Source organism: Phodopus roborovskii, unplaced genomic scaffold (assembly GCF_943737965.1).
Source record: "Phodopus roborovskii unplaced genomic scaffold, PHOROB, whole genome shotgun sequence".
NCBI classification, from domain to species: domain Eukaryota; kingdom Metazoa; phylum Chordata; class Mammalia; order Rodentia; family Cricetidae; genus Phodopus; species Phodopus roborovskii.
The window spans coordinates 20,493,634-20,509,386 of NW_026126541.1; the positions used below are offsets into that span (position 1 = coordinate 20,493,634).

Sequence of the window (15,753 nt, forward strand, 5' to 3'; positions counted from 1 at the left end):
CGGTCACGCCAGGAGAATGTGTAGATGTGCCACCTGTGTTCTGTGTGATCTGGTCAAAACATTCGAACTCCAAGTCTCTCTCCACTTATCCACTACCTGGCAGGAGGAAAATGGTCACCTCACAAAGTGGGAGGGCGGTTAAGCGAAGCAGATTACAAGCGCACACAGCCCTGCGTCTGCTCAGGAAAGGGCACTGCTACGATTAAATGTGGGGAGGCCAGGCATGCTCGTTTGAGCTCTCCTCTGCTCCAGGCTGACAAGCAAAACCATTTCCCTAGAATGACTTCCTTCAGAGATCACGTCCAAGTTTCTCTCTGGGGCCGCTATCACATTCTTTCTGTGATACTTGCTGGTAGTGAAAAGGCTGGGGGTCGGGTGGTTGTGGTCACTGACACCAGCAATTGCAACACTAATGAGATTGAGACAGGAGGATTGCTGTGATTTCAGACTAGTCTGGGCTACATAGTAACTTCCAGGAGAGTATGAACTACAATGTAAGATCCACTAAAAAAAAAAAAAAAAAAAAAAAAAAAAATCAACCAACCAACCAAAGTTGAAAGAGATTCAGTTTGTGAGCATTGGTACTGATTAAAACGTTTAAAACGTAGAATTTCTGATTTTAATTTAACAAAGTTTTTCCACTGATAAGACCACAGGTATTATGGAAAAAAAGCATCTAGATAGAAAAAACAAAACAAAACAAAAAACCCAAAACAAAACCAAAAACAGGTACAGCTTTTCTGCAGGCTGTTTGTGTTTCTCTCAGATGACATACACTATGGGTGGGGGGGGGAGGGGCAGGGCTGTTTTTCTTGGCGTCACTTTGTATTTTAGAATACAAAAGGAACTAATGCCAGATGGAAATAATTTCATTAAAAAACATTCATCCAGGGGGTAATTTCCAAAATAAAATTGACAATTGTATGTAATGAAATAAATTCATTTCAAGCAGGAAGCTGGTGGTGTCTTTTGTCTCTTAGATGACAGAGTGGATTTTGTGTAGTTCTGAGCCTGATTCTCCTGGAGACAGTTTTTCTGTGGGAGTATGAGATGGGATGAGATGGAAAATTAAGATTTACTTAGAAACCAAGCAACATTAACCAAGATCAAAGATACAGTCAACCAGCAAAGAAACTACCTCACTCTTAGGCATGGAAACTGAAGGAAGGTTTTTATCCTGCTTTTCAATAGCTTCTTAGTTTCCTGCATGAGAAACCAGAAATCAATAGCTGAACACCTTTCTAGGGATGTCTGGTGAGAAAACCTTATAATTAGGTGACAAAAGGCTGTTTGTCAGCCTGTTTATGTATTTTCTTCATAAGGGTTCATTATTTTGTACAAATTTACAATGACTACTTGAATATGAGTCACCAACAAATAAAACCTAAATTTTATCTTTTAAAATAGGAGAAAATCACCCTTACCACATGATTTGTTATAGCTGTTCCCTGTAATAAAAAATTAATGTTTTTAAGTTGTTTTATATATATATATGTGTATGTATGTACGTACACACACACACACACACACACACACACACACACACAATTTGTGCTTTAACTATCCTATCACGCACATGCACATATGTAGGTTTGCGTGTACAGGCCAGAGGTTGATATTAGTGTCTTCTTCAACTACTCTCCACCTTAGTGTTAGAGACACGGTCTCTCGCTGCACCCGGAATACACAGATTCAATTAGAGTGGATGGTCAGTAAGTCCCAGGAGTCCTCCTGCTTCCAACTCTTCAGGTCTGGGATTATAGGCACATGTTTTACCATGGGTGCTGGGGAAATCTGAACTCAGATCCTCATTCTAGCATAGCAAGCACAATGGAGTCATCGCCCCAGGCTTTTTATGATCTCCTTTCTGGGGTTTCCGTGAGTATTCCCACTGGTTTTCTGGCAGGAGCAGCTGAGGGCTTCGAGAGGAATTCTAACACCCTGCATGCTGGGTAAACTGAAGGACCATGAGATAGACTGCTTTCCTTCTTTCTCCCCCCCCCCCCCTTTTCCTTTCTCTCCTCCTTCTTACCTTTTTTTCACTGAGTTGGGCCGCATGAACAGAGGCTGAAGGTTATTGTTTAAACTCAATAAAGCCCAGTGATTTGGTCCTTCAGGACCAGCAACACACTGTGCCTAAGACACCCCGAATGGGGCATTTTCACAGGGTGCTCTGGACTGAGGTAAATAAGGAAGTAGTGCTTACTGGGCTGGCTTCAGGGACCCTATTAAATCCCGCCTCTGCTGCATCCAGGGCTCCTTTTTAGAGTAGCAATCACTTAAGGCCAGGAAGCCACTTCCACTACTTAGGCACAAAGGTCTCAAAGTGAGGATTTCAATATGTCTTCCCAAGCTTTGTGAAATAAATATTTGCATCTTTGTGGTTTCCTTTCCCCATTCTCAGGATGCTTACAACCGGATCTTGAAAATGGACAGTGGAGGAGAATGTTCTTAGGCTATAGATGATTAAATGACGAGGAAGAAGACAATGGAAAAAACAGAAAATTGGAAATAAAAACTTCACAAGAAGTAACTTCCGCGTCAGGTGGCAGACTGAAAGCTACCTCCCTGTGACCCTTAAAAGGGGAGAGGGAGTTAGGAGAAAGGGAAGGGGAGAAGAGGAAGGAGCAGGAAGATTGAGTCAGGGAAAGAATAGAGGAGAGCAAGAAAAGAGATACCTTAATAGAGGGAGCCATTATAGGTTTAAGGAGAAATCTGGCACTAGGGAAATGTCCAGAGACACAGAACCAGTGTAGGGCTCCGTGGTGCAAGGAAGCAGAAACAGAAATGTCATCTGAAAAGCGCATCACCAGGTGGCTCTGGAGAGGAGACTGGCAGTCTCCCCCACCCCCATACCCGGACACCCATAGTTCTCTGGAGCCTCATATCCAGTTGTAGTCACCAAGAGAGCGACTTCTTCGGTGGGGAGAGCCAGCAGTTGAGGAGAGCTCAGCCAGCTCAGAAAGGTCCTCCTATCCCAAGGGAGTGTCATTTAAAACTTGGCTACCCCGGAAGCTAAAGACAAGGGAACGATCTAACGTCAGGGAGCCAGAATCAACCGGCTCTACCCCCAAGAGCGAGAACCGGAGGGTGAGAACGGAGGGCTGAATGTTGACAGGCAGCAGAAGGCCAGGAAGTGAACTGTGTAGGAAAAGGAAGGCCCGCTCTCAGTGGTTTGGAGCCGAATTCATCCACTGAGGACCCTTCTGGACTTCAAGAGCCTTGAGCCCCAGGTCACCAAGTAGATCAACCTCTAGAGCTACCCAGCTGCCCTGAAGTTGCAGAGACCCATTATATCTAAAGCTGCATCTGTCCAGTGAGGCAATTACCGCAGAGTGGACTTTGAAAACACAAAGACAGATCCACCTGTATAAATCTCAGCAGAATGTTTGCTTCTACTCCCAGTGCCCTTGGGAGGAACCTCTGAGCTAGAACATTAATTAGCCTGCCCATGGGGGTGTGAAATGGCAAGGATAGGAGACCCTGCCTAGTTCATAGACCGCAAAGCTAAGTGTCGCCAGCAGAGGCCCCTGGTGTGTAGAGAAGGGAAGCCACTAAGGCACAAGGCAACTCTGACAGGTACCAGACACTTCAGACACTTGACCCCCACCACCCATTACCCAAGGCCCAGTGCCTGCATAAAGTATAGGAAAGTAAAAAATTCAGGGGTCTGCCCATCCTCTCCCTGCTGTGTATACCCGCAGTCTCCCATTTCCAAGGCTCCAGAAAGAAGTCATTCCAGCCCTTCACCCCTCTATGTCTTTTGTCCCTGGCCTTTTCCTGTGTTTATTTATGTTTAAAACATTCTTTGAGACTTGCACACAGTGCACTCTGACCATATTCATCCCCTCCCCCAAGTCCTTTCAGATTTGCCTCCACATCCCTACCTACCCAAAGTTTTTGCCACCTCCTAAACCAGTTGTGTTAGCCTAGTTAACTAGTCCTAGGTGTGGCACCTGCCCTGGAATGTGCTCAATATACCTGGAGTCAGTCCATTGAGGAAACCTGACTTTTTCCTTCCCAGCGGTAGTTAAATGTCAGTATCTCCACCGGGCCGTAGTGGAGAACCAGGCACTACTATTCTGCTAATGACTAACTGCTATACCCATAGCATCACTAACTCCTCACCAGGGAAGTTTCTTACAGTAGATAACAATTAACAGAGAGGTCCACACTATTTAATGGACAGAGAATAAGAGGTATCTATTATGGTTTAATAAAGATCAAGAAAAACAGGCTGAATAGATGTTTATTCAGGGAGAAATAACTTACAACAGAGACAGATGAACACCATCAAATTCCTGGTCCCAAGGATGCCACCACATGCTCTCTGTCCCACAAGCAAGAGAGCACTCCTGGGCCCTTCCCCAGACCTAGCTCTCCCAGGTCCCTGTCCCCATCCCCAATGGGCGTGGTCAGTGCCACAGGCATCAGAGTGCTTAGTCTGAAATGAGATGTCCATATTTCATCTCTCCCCTCGTGGCTCAGTGATCTGTTTTAGAAGCCAGAGGTGCTGACTTACTTCAGGGAATCTGTTTTCTGGATGCTATAGGCAGAGGCACACATGAGTATCCAGCATGCTTATGACCAACTCAAGCACAAGCCAGACAAAATCCCAGCACAAGGAGAGGAATAATTTTACTGCCATTTTACTTTTATCGTATTTAAAGAGGCTTTATGTGTTTATTTTTATTCCCCTTTATACATTTACCAAATATTGCCTATGCATTTTATTTTTACTTGTCAATCTCTGTCATGGACTCCTTTATTACTACCCCTTTTAACTTTTCTTTCTACTACACTTCTAGTGGTGTTTGGACACATTGGCTAAAGACAAAAACAAAAAACAACAAAACCTCTCAAATTTAATCCCTCCTCTCTCTTTTTGTTTTTGTTTTTGTTTTTTTTTTTTTTTTTTGAGACAGGTCTTCTCTGTGTAGCCTATAGATTTAACTGTATTATATGAATCATAGCAAGAACAACAAAAATAACATGCTACTAACATATATGTAGACATATAGAATATAATAGAGGGACCAGGAATAAATCTACACAGTTAGTGGCACCTAATCTTTGACAAAGACATCAAAAGCATGCTTTGAAGAAAAGATCACTTTTGCAAATGGTACAAGAATTTTAGACCAACTGAATCACCTCGAAGGGCCACACTCCAACCTGCCGAGTTAGTTACCTATGGGTTGTGCAGTGTGATCCAGGTTCCTAGCTTTTGTGATATATCACTATGGAAATAGGTATGAGGGTTCCTAAAACTAAAAGTAACTAACTACCATACGATCGAGCTATGACACTCCTGGCCACTAAGTCAGCACACCTCAGAGATACTTACACACACCCTTTCTTATTGCGGCACTAGTTACAGGAGCCAAGGCATGAACCCAGCCTAGATGTCCACCAACAGATGAATGGGTAAAGAAAATACAGTACATATGCACAGTGATCTAAGTCATGACATTCATAGGAAAATGGATGCAAGTGGAAATCATGTTTAAAAAGAATAGCCAGACTGAGAAAGACACATGTGTTATTTCTGATATATGGAATCTGGATTTAGAAAAACAAAACAAAACAAAACAAAAAAAAAACCCCAAAACACCATGACGTGAAAGAACAAATTATCTGTGACAAAGGATGCAGAGGTCTAATTGGGTGACAGCAGAAGAGGGTCTGTGGGGTGTAAGGGCTATGGGACCTGCTCCAGCCCATACCCAGGGTCCCAAAGGTGAAATGCTTCCTAGGACAGGAGGGGGTAGAAGATTTCTATAGTGACTCCACACACAATCTGAGGGTCGTGCTCTTTGTTTCCTGTGCTCTTTACCGGTCTGTTTCTACTCTAATAATCCCGTCCTACTCCAGCTTCTCCTTGCTTCCTCTTCTAGCTTCTTCTTCCATTCTAAAACTCTTCTCTGTGGGTTTCCCCTAAACAAGGGAGCTCATGGATCGCAGACTGACAGCTCAAAAACCAGCATAGGACAGAACCAGGTTCCCTGTTAGGAAGTCTGGGCAGTCTATGGGGCCTCTGGTAGTGAAATAACATTTATCCCTAGTGTAGGAATGGACATTGGGAGCCCATCCCATGTAGAGGGATACTTTTTCAGCCTAGACACATGGGGGAGGGTCTAGGCCATGGCCCCAAATGATGTGACAGACTTTGATGATCCCCCATGGAAGGCTGGGATAAGGGTCAATGGGGGGCATGGGAGGATTGGAGGAAGAGGGAACTGGGATATATATATATATATATATATGTATATATATATATACATATATATATGTATATATATATAAAGATTGTTTCTAATTTAAATAAAAACAAAACAAACAAACATTAAAAACCTCTCCTCCTTCAGGAGCCTTGAATTGATAAAGAAAATTCTCTCATTGGTCAAAAGCACATTCCCAGAGCAAGCAATAAGGATCTGAGCCATTTACCATGGTGACAAAAGGGTCCAGGGCTATAGGAGCAAAACCGTGACCAGACATGGAGGGCACAGTGCCCAATGATGACTTTAAGACACAGATCTATTGTTATTAGACTGGCAAGTGAAGAATAGCTATGCTTTAAGGTTAATGTGAGGTCAGCTTGGGACAGCACTTTCTTACCTGCTAACAGAGAGAATCCTGGACACTTTTGTTCTCTATCTCTCTGGGAGCTATGGCTCACAATTTTAGACATGCCATAATTCTTGTCCTTAAACATCTGTAAATGTCTCAATTGAGTATTCTTGCCTGGACTCTAACACTGACCAACTTTCTGCCAAGGAAGATAACTGCAGCGGGGTAGACTTCTAAGTTTATACAAAGATCTGGTTGAGAATCACGCATTGCTGGGGAGAGTTACCCAACATACCAATGCAGAGAAAGATGTTCCCAGTAAATGATTAATACACTGTTGGAGTTTTTGGGATGAATCCCACCATGGAAGGGGAGCGCTGTGGCTTCACAGGGAATTTACAGTAAGGACAGTGGCTGTTCATAAAGCAAGTACTCCCACTGCCCTGTGTGTGGGCCTCCTCCATCGGAATGTGTGGTATTGTCAGCTGAGCCCTCAGTGCATAATTCTGCAGTCCATAGCAGTGGGGAGGGGTGACAGGTAAGAAAGGAGACAGAGACTGGGGAGAGAATTGAGGGAGGCCATTATAACAGAATATAAAAAAAGTATAATGGTATATATTCATGAAAATATTATAATGAAACCTATTTTTTTTATATGAAAACCAAACAATAATTAAAAAAACTGACTCTCTGCAAAGATCCACAGATGCTCTACTAAACAAAACCTCAACACATAAAGGAATACTATGCGGTCTAAAAAGTACAGCTTTTAATGAAAAGCAATTAATAAAGATTAAAAGGGACATAAATAACTTTAAAGGATATTTTATACATCCTTGCAAAACTTGAAGGTAAAAGGAAGTTAAGAAAGCCAGTGTGGTAGTGAACATCTGTAATCCACCAGCAGCTGGTAGCTGGAGAAAGGAGGGTTGTGAGTTCAGTGTCCACAGAGGTTACAAATGTAGCAAGATATTGTCTTCAAAGAAAGAAAGAAAGGAAGGGAGGGAGGGAGGGAGGGAGGGAGAGAGAGAGAGAGAGAGAGAGAGAGAGGCAGGGGAGGGAAAGGGAGAGAGAGAGAGAGAGAGAGAGAGAGAGAGAGAGAGAGCACCTTCCTAAGAGTGGTAGGACAGTGGAAGAAATTTATCTTTCAATAAATTCAGATGAAAGGAAGGAGAATAAAGAGAGCTCATGGGCTAGTTCTCTGGGACTCAGTCAAAAGTGGCATTGTTTTAGAAATGCTGATATCATTACATGCCACCCACACCCACAGACATACAAGGTTTTTACAAAATAGTGCCATGTCAGATGACTATGATATCTATTTGGGGATTTTTATTCAGTCTTTTAGGACTTCACAAATGTATACTATGTAATTTGCTCATATCTGCCTCCTCCTACATCTCCATCTCCCCCCCATCCCCCCGCCATGCCCCCTCACATAATACCCTCTCCCCCCGACCCCGAGTCTAATCACTGTGCATGCATATATGGCTACTTGTAGAATTTAAGGAAGGAATTTCATCCAGATCTCAGTGTGAGGAAACAGTATGTTTCTCCAAAGTGTCTGTTTGACTTTTCTATGAGACTCGCAATGAACCTGGAGTCCTCCTTCCCTTTGGCTACTAAGAATTTCAGAATAAAATTTAGCCATTGTAGAGATTACATGGTGTTCCTTTATTGTATTTTATTTTTTCCTATCCTTATTTTCATTTTCCTTAATAACTGAGGGAAATTCCTTAATTATTCACTTTTACGCTTGTAAATATCCAAAAATCTTTTGTGGAGGCAGATACACACATAGCTATCTATGTGGTATGTGGTGGGGTTGGTAGACAGGACTGGCATCGACCAAGGATTTCAGTGACTGAGAGATGATTCCTGTAGAGATGTCCTTCTTTGTAGATGGCCTTGATACCATGTACCATGTAAAGATTGCCACAAATAGCAGAAGTCTGCTATTGAGAACATATGAAAGCATTCTCTGGTTTGAGACACAGTAAAACGACAGCAGAACTAACAGATGATGTATATGCCATATGTTCGATCATTCCAGCCAAGACATTGTAGTAAAGATGGCACTAGTTAATCTTCGAGCACTACTCTTTCAAAGTGGAGTGAGCTAGGAAATGACGTGTGGAAGAAAGGCCTTGGGGCAATCTAGAATTATGTTTACTTTCCTAAAACAAAGTGGCAGCAGAGACTCAGAAAAATGACATTTCTACATTGGCACCAAATCCCAGGGACCTAGCATAACTCCAAAGAAGTCATTTTCCAAAACAACTGCTGTCCTTGTCAATATAAGAACTCATCACAACATGCACTCACAGGTTAGGGGCAAAGGCAACTGTAATGAGTAATGCTCAAGACTGACTACACATAAAACCTTGACTGGCAAAACCAGTAAATTGACTTAAAGCCTTGGGAGAAGTGCTCCTCCCCTTGGGCCAAGCTCTGCTATGTGTAAAAGGCTTAAGGAAAGCCTACAGGTGCCCAACTGAGTTCTCTTCTTTCATTTCCTTGTGAGTGAGCTTGTTTGGCTTAGATTATAGTGTGTGCCGATAAGCAGCAATTTAAATAACTGCACACTTGTAAAATAGCAGATCCCAGTGTGTAGGGCTAACTAAAATACCACCTGGGGCAATGCTACTCAAAATGAGATGTGAGATGCTAGAACCCCAGTTCCCAGGTTAGGCTGCTCCAAGTACTGATTTCTGACTGTCCCCTAGTGCCTATTATTTTACTTTATTTTAAAATATTCTAATATCCACCCGAGCACCCTACCCAGGATTTAACAGGAGCCACCATCACAAAAAACTATAAAGTAAACACAAGATTAAGGGCCCAAACTTTAAGTCCAATTATTGGTGTTTTAAAAATGGCAGCATAGCCATATTTTTTAAAGGGATACTATGTACCCTATTAATATATACATTACTAAAATGTCACTGTTAGTTAATTTAAAGGGATACTATGTACCCCATTAATATATACATTTCTAAAATTTCACTGTCAGTTAATTTAAAGGGTTACTATGTACCCCATTAATATATACATTTCTAAAATGTCACTGTCAGTTAAAAAACAAAACTAATAAACTGTGTTTCTTTAAGAAGGCTATGACTTGTGGAAAAAGTGAAACGTACATAGTAGTTTTAGGACAAAAGCTCAACACTGGAAAGGGAAATTCCTTCTCCAAATTAGTAAAGTTTAGAGGCAGAGTCTCAGTTAGGTATGAAGGTGACACGTTTTTATTAGTTTTTTTTTATGTGAAACTCAGCTGACTAGGAAAAACCTGGTCAGTGGGAATAGAGGAGAAAGGCACTCACCCACATCCACACTGACACTGAAACTTACTGCCATCGGGTTTTATCCTTCAAGGAGTTTTTCCTGGAGCCGGTCCCTTCACTGGAGCTGTCCTCCTCCTCCATCTCCAAGCTTCGACTGCAGCTCCGGATGATCTGAAAGATGCTGTTGACCGTGGACTCCTTCTCTGAGTTCTTCAAGCCGTTCTGTCCCACTCGCTGCAAGAAGTTATCTTGTCCACTGTAATCAGCCACAAACTACAGGAGAAGAGTTCAAGAACGCACCGTCACAACTCAATATGCCTGAATAACCTACTTGGCTAGGAGACCTACATCGTCATAGCGGTAACAGCATCTGTGCCTATTTTACTGAATGAAGGCAAGAAGAACTAAGGGAAGCTTTTATTCCCTATTTTTTTTTCACCCCACCACACGAGACCTCAAACCTTGCCCTCTTCCTGCCTTGATGATCTCAGCACCTCTAGGAATCTAAACTGCACTTGGAATTTATAACACTAAAAGCAACATTGTCTCATGGCTCCCTGGGGACAAGGTTAGCCACTTTAGAGAGAAGGGCCATTACTTTATTCTTGTAATGGGAATTGAGCCATGTAATGGGAGAGAGCCATGATTAAAGATCACCGGGACATGGAACAAGATGGAGTGACCCGACTCAAGAAAAACATTTAAAATGCAGGCTGCATTTTGGCTTTCTTGCCCATATGGGCTACAGGAAGACAGCAGCTTCTTGGTGTCTTTTAAGCTATTATTGAGGCTTGATCTTCATCAGGAAGCTTCCAGAATCAGAGTGAAGACCCACAGCTCAGTCAAGAGAGGTGGTACTCCTTCACCACAGGGAACGGTGGAGAGAGGAGGGTGGAAGGCCTTTTAAAGCCTTCTCTTTTGTTTACTGGATGTTTAATAGCAGCTGCTAAAACCAAGGAAATATTAGCCAGTGTATCACCTGTGCCTTGTTAGGGATCTCAAGTCTTCCTGAACCAAGTGATGCCGCTGTTCTCATGCCACGTAACATAGGCGGAAGTTTTATGAGTCTTCCCACTTCAACAAAGAAGGATTATGTGCACATGTGCATGTCTCTCTCTCTCTCTCTCTCTCTCTCTCTCTCTCTCTCTGTGTGTGTGTGTGTGTGTGTGAAGGTTCAGTATTGAGAGTTGCCATCCACACTGATGAGACTGTGAATGACTCTGGATTCAGGCTTGAGATTTCCAAATACATAATGCCTCAAACATCTCCCTAACACATTTAAAAAAGAGTTTTATTTTAGTTTTAATCACCCCAGAGGGAAGTTTCTTTATTTCCTTTGAGTTTCTCAGTGCCCCTTACTCAGTGTGACTTAGGAGCACCGAGTCCTTAGTCCTCTCCACTTTGGCAGGAGTCTAGAGCAGAAGCCATGGGCCTAGGAGAGTGGGGTAAGGGTCAGAGCCTGTGTGTCTGGATGAGGCATCCATTTTCTTGGCATCTTCTTACGTGCATGAAGAGAAGGCTCTTTATCCATTCCTCCACCTACTGATTTGGAAGTTATTGCTCTTGCTTGACTGTTCTCTGAATCTAGAGCATTCTACCCAATAGCAAAAACTTATCAACTTTTAAAATGAAAACAACAACAAAAATCCAGTGACATTTTCCCCCCTTTGTGCTCACCAGTGTCATAGTAAACCTAATGTAACAAAGAGTTCCAAGCAGCTGGTGTTGCTTTCTCCAGAACTTCCAAGGGGATCCCCCCCCCCACTGCCCAGAAACAGCACAGCAAGGATGACTCTGGGCTCAGAAAGTGACTGTCTGCAGTGTTACTGAGTGCACGAGGCCCAGGAGGACTTCTCAGGGACTGCCGCTTGGAGACACCCACCTCCAGAGCTGCTTCCTGGGAGCTGTACCGCGGACAGAGTTTCAGCAGGCCAGAGGTGCCATCAAGCACCTCACAGAGCTCCTTCAGGAAGACGCCACAGAAGGGGACCACCTTGCAGCCCGGGATGTGCAGGGCCCGAGTCACCACCTTCTTGTACTCCAGGGAGGACTCGTGCTGAGCCATGACATCCTTCAGGCTCCTCATCGTCTCTATGTCAGACTGATCCATGAACTGCCACATCTTTAGAACTTTCCTTGACCTAGTGCAAGTAAATGACATTTTTTTTTTTTCTTTTTTAAGCCCGGAGGGGTGACAATGTAGCTTATAGTATGCATCCTGAATTCCATACAACTTCACTGTCTTTTACCTTCTTAGTGGGTTTTTTCCCTGTTATTTATTTATTTATTTAGGATTTCTATCTTCACTTACTTCCCAAGATGGCGAGGATATTATTTATGTAAAATAAACTATGAAGTTTAGGTAGTAAAGGCACTTGTTGCACAAGTCTGAGGACCTGAGTGGGGGCTTGGGACCCAAGTAAACATGGGAGGAGAAAACTAACTCCATAAAGTGGTTCCCTGACCTCTGCATGCACACCCCCACATAACTAACTCCATAAAGTGGTTCCCTGACCTCTGCATGCACACCCCCACATAACTAACTCCATAAAGTGGTTCCCTGACCTCTGCATGCACACCCCACATGTACCATGCACACAACAATACATTTAAAAATTAAGTAGGACCAACTCAAAAAGGAATAAGGTTAATTATAAAGCTGAAAATTATATGTTGACCAGAGTGTCCCTGGTAGATATCATAAGGAGGGAGGGAAACAAGGTTGACAGTATTTATGTCAAATGACTATTCTTCAAAGGAGATAAGAGAATGGCTTATTCTGTGTAAATATGAGTGAACCCTGCCCAGAACACAGGTTCCGATTCCTCTGAATGATGTGCCTCATCATGGAATAGGTTACATGAACTTTGATAATCACAGAACAAAATAAACTCATACATCCTATTGCTGGGAATGGCAGGCAGGTAGAATGGACAAAGTAGAGAAATCTATTCTACTGATTTCAAATGCTCTTATTACATTCCCAGCTTTAGGGCCGGTGAGGGATAGAGATCTGTGAAGCTTAGTAAAACATTCCAAAAACTTTACCTAAGAGTCACCTCAGTGTTCAGGGTTGACAATAAACAGATGTAAAAGAGACTAAACACAGCCAAGACAGTGGTGACTCTTGATTTGCAATATCTCTTTTCTCCATTCAATCAGCATGCTCTGGTTAGCCAAGGTCAGTCTGCTGGATCCCCAGTACAGGTGTGGCTAATTCAGAGAACCTCAGTTCACAGTAACACGGTATCCTAGACAGCTTTAATTGTCAACTTGATACATCGGAGAGGAACATCTTGGAAGATAAATTGTCTAGATCAGATTCATCTATGCGGGACTGTCTTATTGCTAACTGATGAGGATGGTCCAGCCCCCTGTGGGTGCCACCAGTCTTTGAGCTATTGCGATAGTAGCACACTGTTAGAGGGCAACCAACCATTTCCTGGTTGGATTTAAGGCCCACTCCATGAGGTGGAACCCGTACCTGATATTGTTAAAAACAAACAAACAAACAAACAAACCAAGATCCAGTGACTAGATAGGTCACACATCGTAGTGAGAGAATCCAGTAGTATTACTTTGCTAAATGGACACAATGATAAAATGACTCCTAATGGTGTATTCCTATACCTGTGGGTCAGAGCATCTCTCAGCCCTCACCAGAGGGTTCTTGTAGATGACAGCACAGAGACCTTGAATAGACCAATATGCATAGAATAAGAGAGACTGTGTAGTGCTTGTCCCTAAAGAGGGCATATACATCATAGCCCTCCTCCCAAAGCTCAGGGATCTTCATGAAAGAGTGAGTAGAAATATTGGAAGAGCTAAAGGTGATAGATAAAGGGAAACTGTCAGATAAAACTGCCCAGATAAAACAGGGCAGTTACATCTATGAACTCCCAGCAATTGTGACAGCATATGCAAGGGCTACACAACTCTTAGCCAGGCAAAAATCCCAGCATAGAGGATGGAACGTAGAAACAAATCCCACCACTAGCTGAGGAGGTAATGACATTTGATAGCAGCTGTGAGAGGGGAAGTCAGTTTTCTTTAATAATGTGACCCCTGGTAGACCGGCCACATTCTAGGGCAGATCACACTTTCTTACCATAGGGGAAGCAAAAAAGAAGAAGAAGGAGAAGAAGAAGAGAAAAAAAGGAGGAGAAGGAAAAGGAGAAGGTGAAGAAGAAGAAAGAGGAAGAGGAGGAGGTGGTGGAGAAGAAGAAATCTCTAAGTAGGATGGGAAGGGATGGGAGGGTGAGGAGGGTGGTTATTTGGTTATTGGAGAAGTTGGGGAGAACAGATGGACAAATTCAAAATACATTGTATGAAATTCTCAAGAAATTTATAAAATATATTGCTTAAGAAAGCTAAGTGTAAGACCAGGATTAAGTCAGCAAGGAGCATTCCTCCCAGGTTTCTGCTCCAAGTTCTTGTTGGAGTTCCTGCTCTGATTTCCTTCCAAGATGGACTTACGACCTGAGAGGGTGATCCAAATAACCCCTTTCCTCCTCCTCTGAGTCCCTGCCCTGATTTCCCTCCATGATGGACTTATGCCCTGGAAGCATAATCCAAACAACCCCTTTCTTTCTCTGAGTTGCTTTTGATCAAAGTGGTTTTTATCACAGGAACAGAAAGAAAGCCAGAACACATGGTTTGTGTGAATATTTTCTGAGTCTTTGTCCACAGAAAGCATGTCCTAGATGTCCCTCCTCATCTTTGAGTCCCTTGGTGGCATAAAAGGAGCCTACTAGTTTGGGTTCTCTTGAGGAACAGATTTTTTACAGAATAAAGTTTGACCTTAGCTCCATCCCATCTGGGGACCTTGTGTTGAAGTAGGATTAATATGTGTTGCATAGCAACACATTAAATGGAATATTTCCCATTTTGAAACTGCTGCTGAGATCAACAGGTAACACCACAGCTGTCAGTCTAAAGAGAGATGTTATGTTACCATGAGGGGGTGTCCAGACTGCCCTTAATGGTTTCTCGTCTTCCTTCAGTCCACACACACAGCTAGATTTAAGCAGACAGTTGGAAACAATCCTATGCAGAGTATTTGAGAGGGCTTATGTGAAAAGCACGAACTTAGCCCCAGGGGAGAGGATGTCAAGTGAACTCCTTGGACACTCATCTGGGGCAGTTTTTGTTTATCAGTGAACCTACTGTACAACTCTTGCCTAAACATGGGCAACTGGCTGGAGTTGTCCAACAGCCAAGGGAGAGATGGCTCTGTAGATGTTTTCTGCCTTTGCAAAGTTGACAAACCAGTGGGGAATGTCTCTCTTGAGTCCAGAGTAGACAGTGTGGAAGGAGCTTGGCGTGAGCCATCTTGAAAAGCCTGTCAGATGAGGTGGCCCTAAAACCTGTGAGAGAGGGCCCCAGAACTAGACCTGAGAATTGAGTGGTCACCACACTTTGACAGATACTATACTAAATATGAAATATTCCTCACAGACTCATGTTTAAACATTTGGGGGAGATTCCTGGTGGGGGTACCATTTTAGAGGGTTTTAGAAATTTTAGGAGAAAGTGGTCTACCTAGAAGAAGGTTACTGGGGGCAGGGTCCTGGGGGAGAATACCTTGGCCTTGGGCCTTCCCTGCTTCTCTCTCATTTCCACCATGTCCGCAATGAGGGAAAGAAGCCCCTCCACCACACACTCCCAACGTCACCATCCTCCACCCAGGCACCAGTAGCCAAGCAAGCATGGGCAGAGAACTTTGAAACCAGGAGCCAAAAATAGACACTTGCTCTTTTAAGTTGACCAGAAAGCTAATACACTAGGTAATCATGCAGGGGGAGATTCTGACAAAGCAGGCAGGTGAGCAGACAGGTAGCCACTGGGAAGGACCTCTAGCATCATCCACAACTATGTCTGTGAAGATAGAGAC

The 15,753-nt window shown here is 43.2% G+C and overlaps 1 protein-coding gene across 1 annotated transcript in view; it reads right to left on the reverse strand.

Moving 5' to 3' along the window:
• Plce1 (phospholipase C epsilon 1) overlaps window positions 1–15,753 on the reverse strand; it is a 237,058-nt gene that overhangs the window by 63,582 nt on the left and 157,723 nt on the right. Inside the window, exons 5-6 of the mRNA XM_051199750.1 lie at window positions 11,743–12,001; window positions 9,928–10,133 (exon numbers count right to left, since the gene is read on the reverse strand). Of these exons, the coding sequence (XP_051055707.1) occupies window positions 9,928–10,133; window positions 11,743–12,001 (465 nt within the window). The remainder of the gene's footprint in view (window positions 1–9,927; window positions 10,134–11,742; window positions 12,002–15,753) is intronic.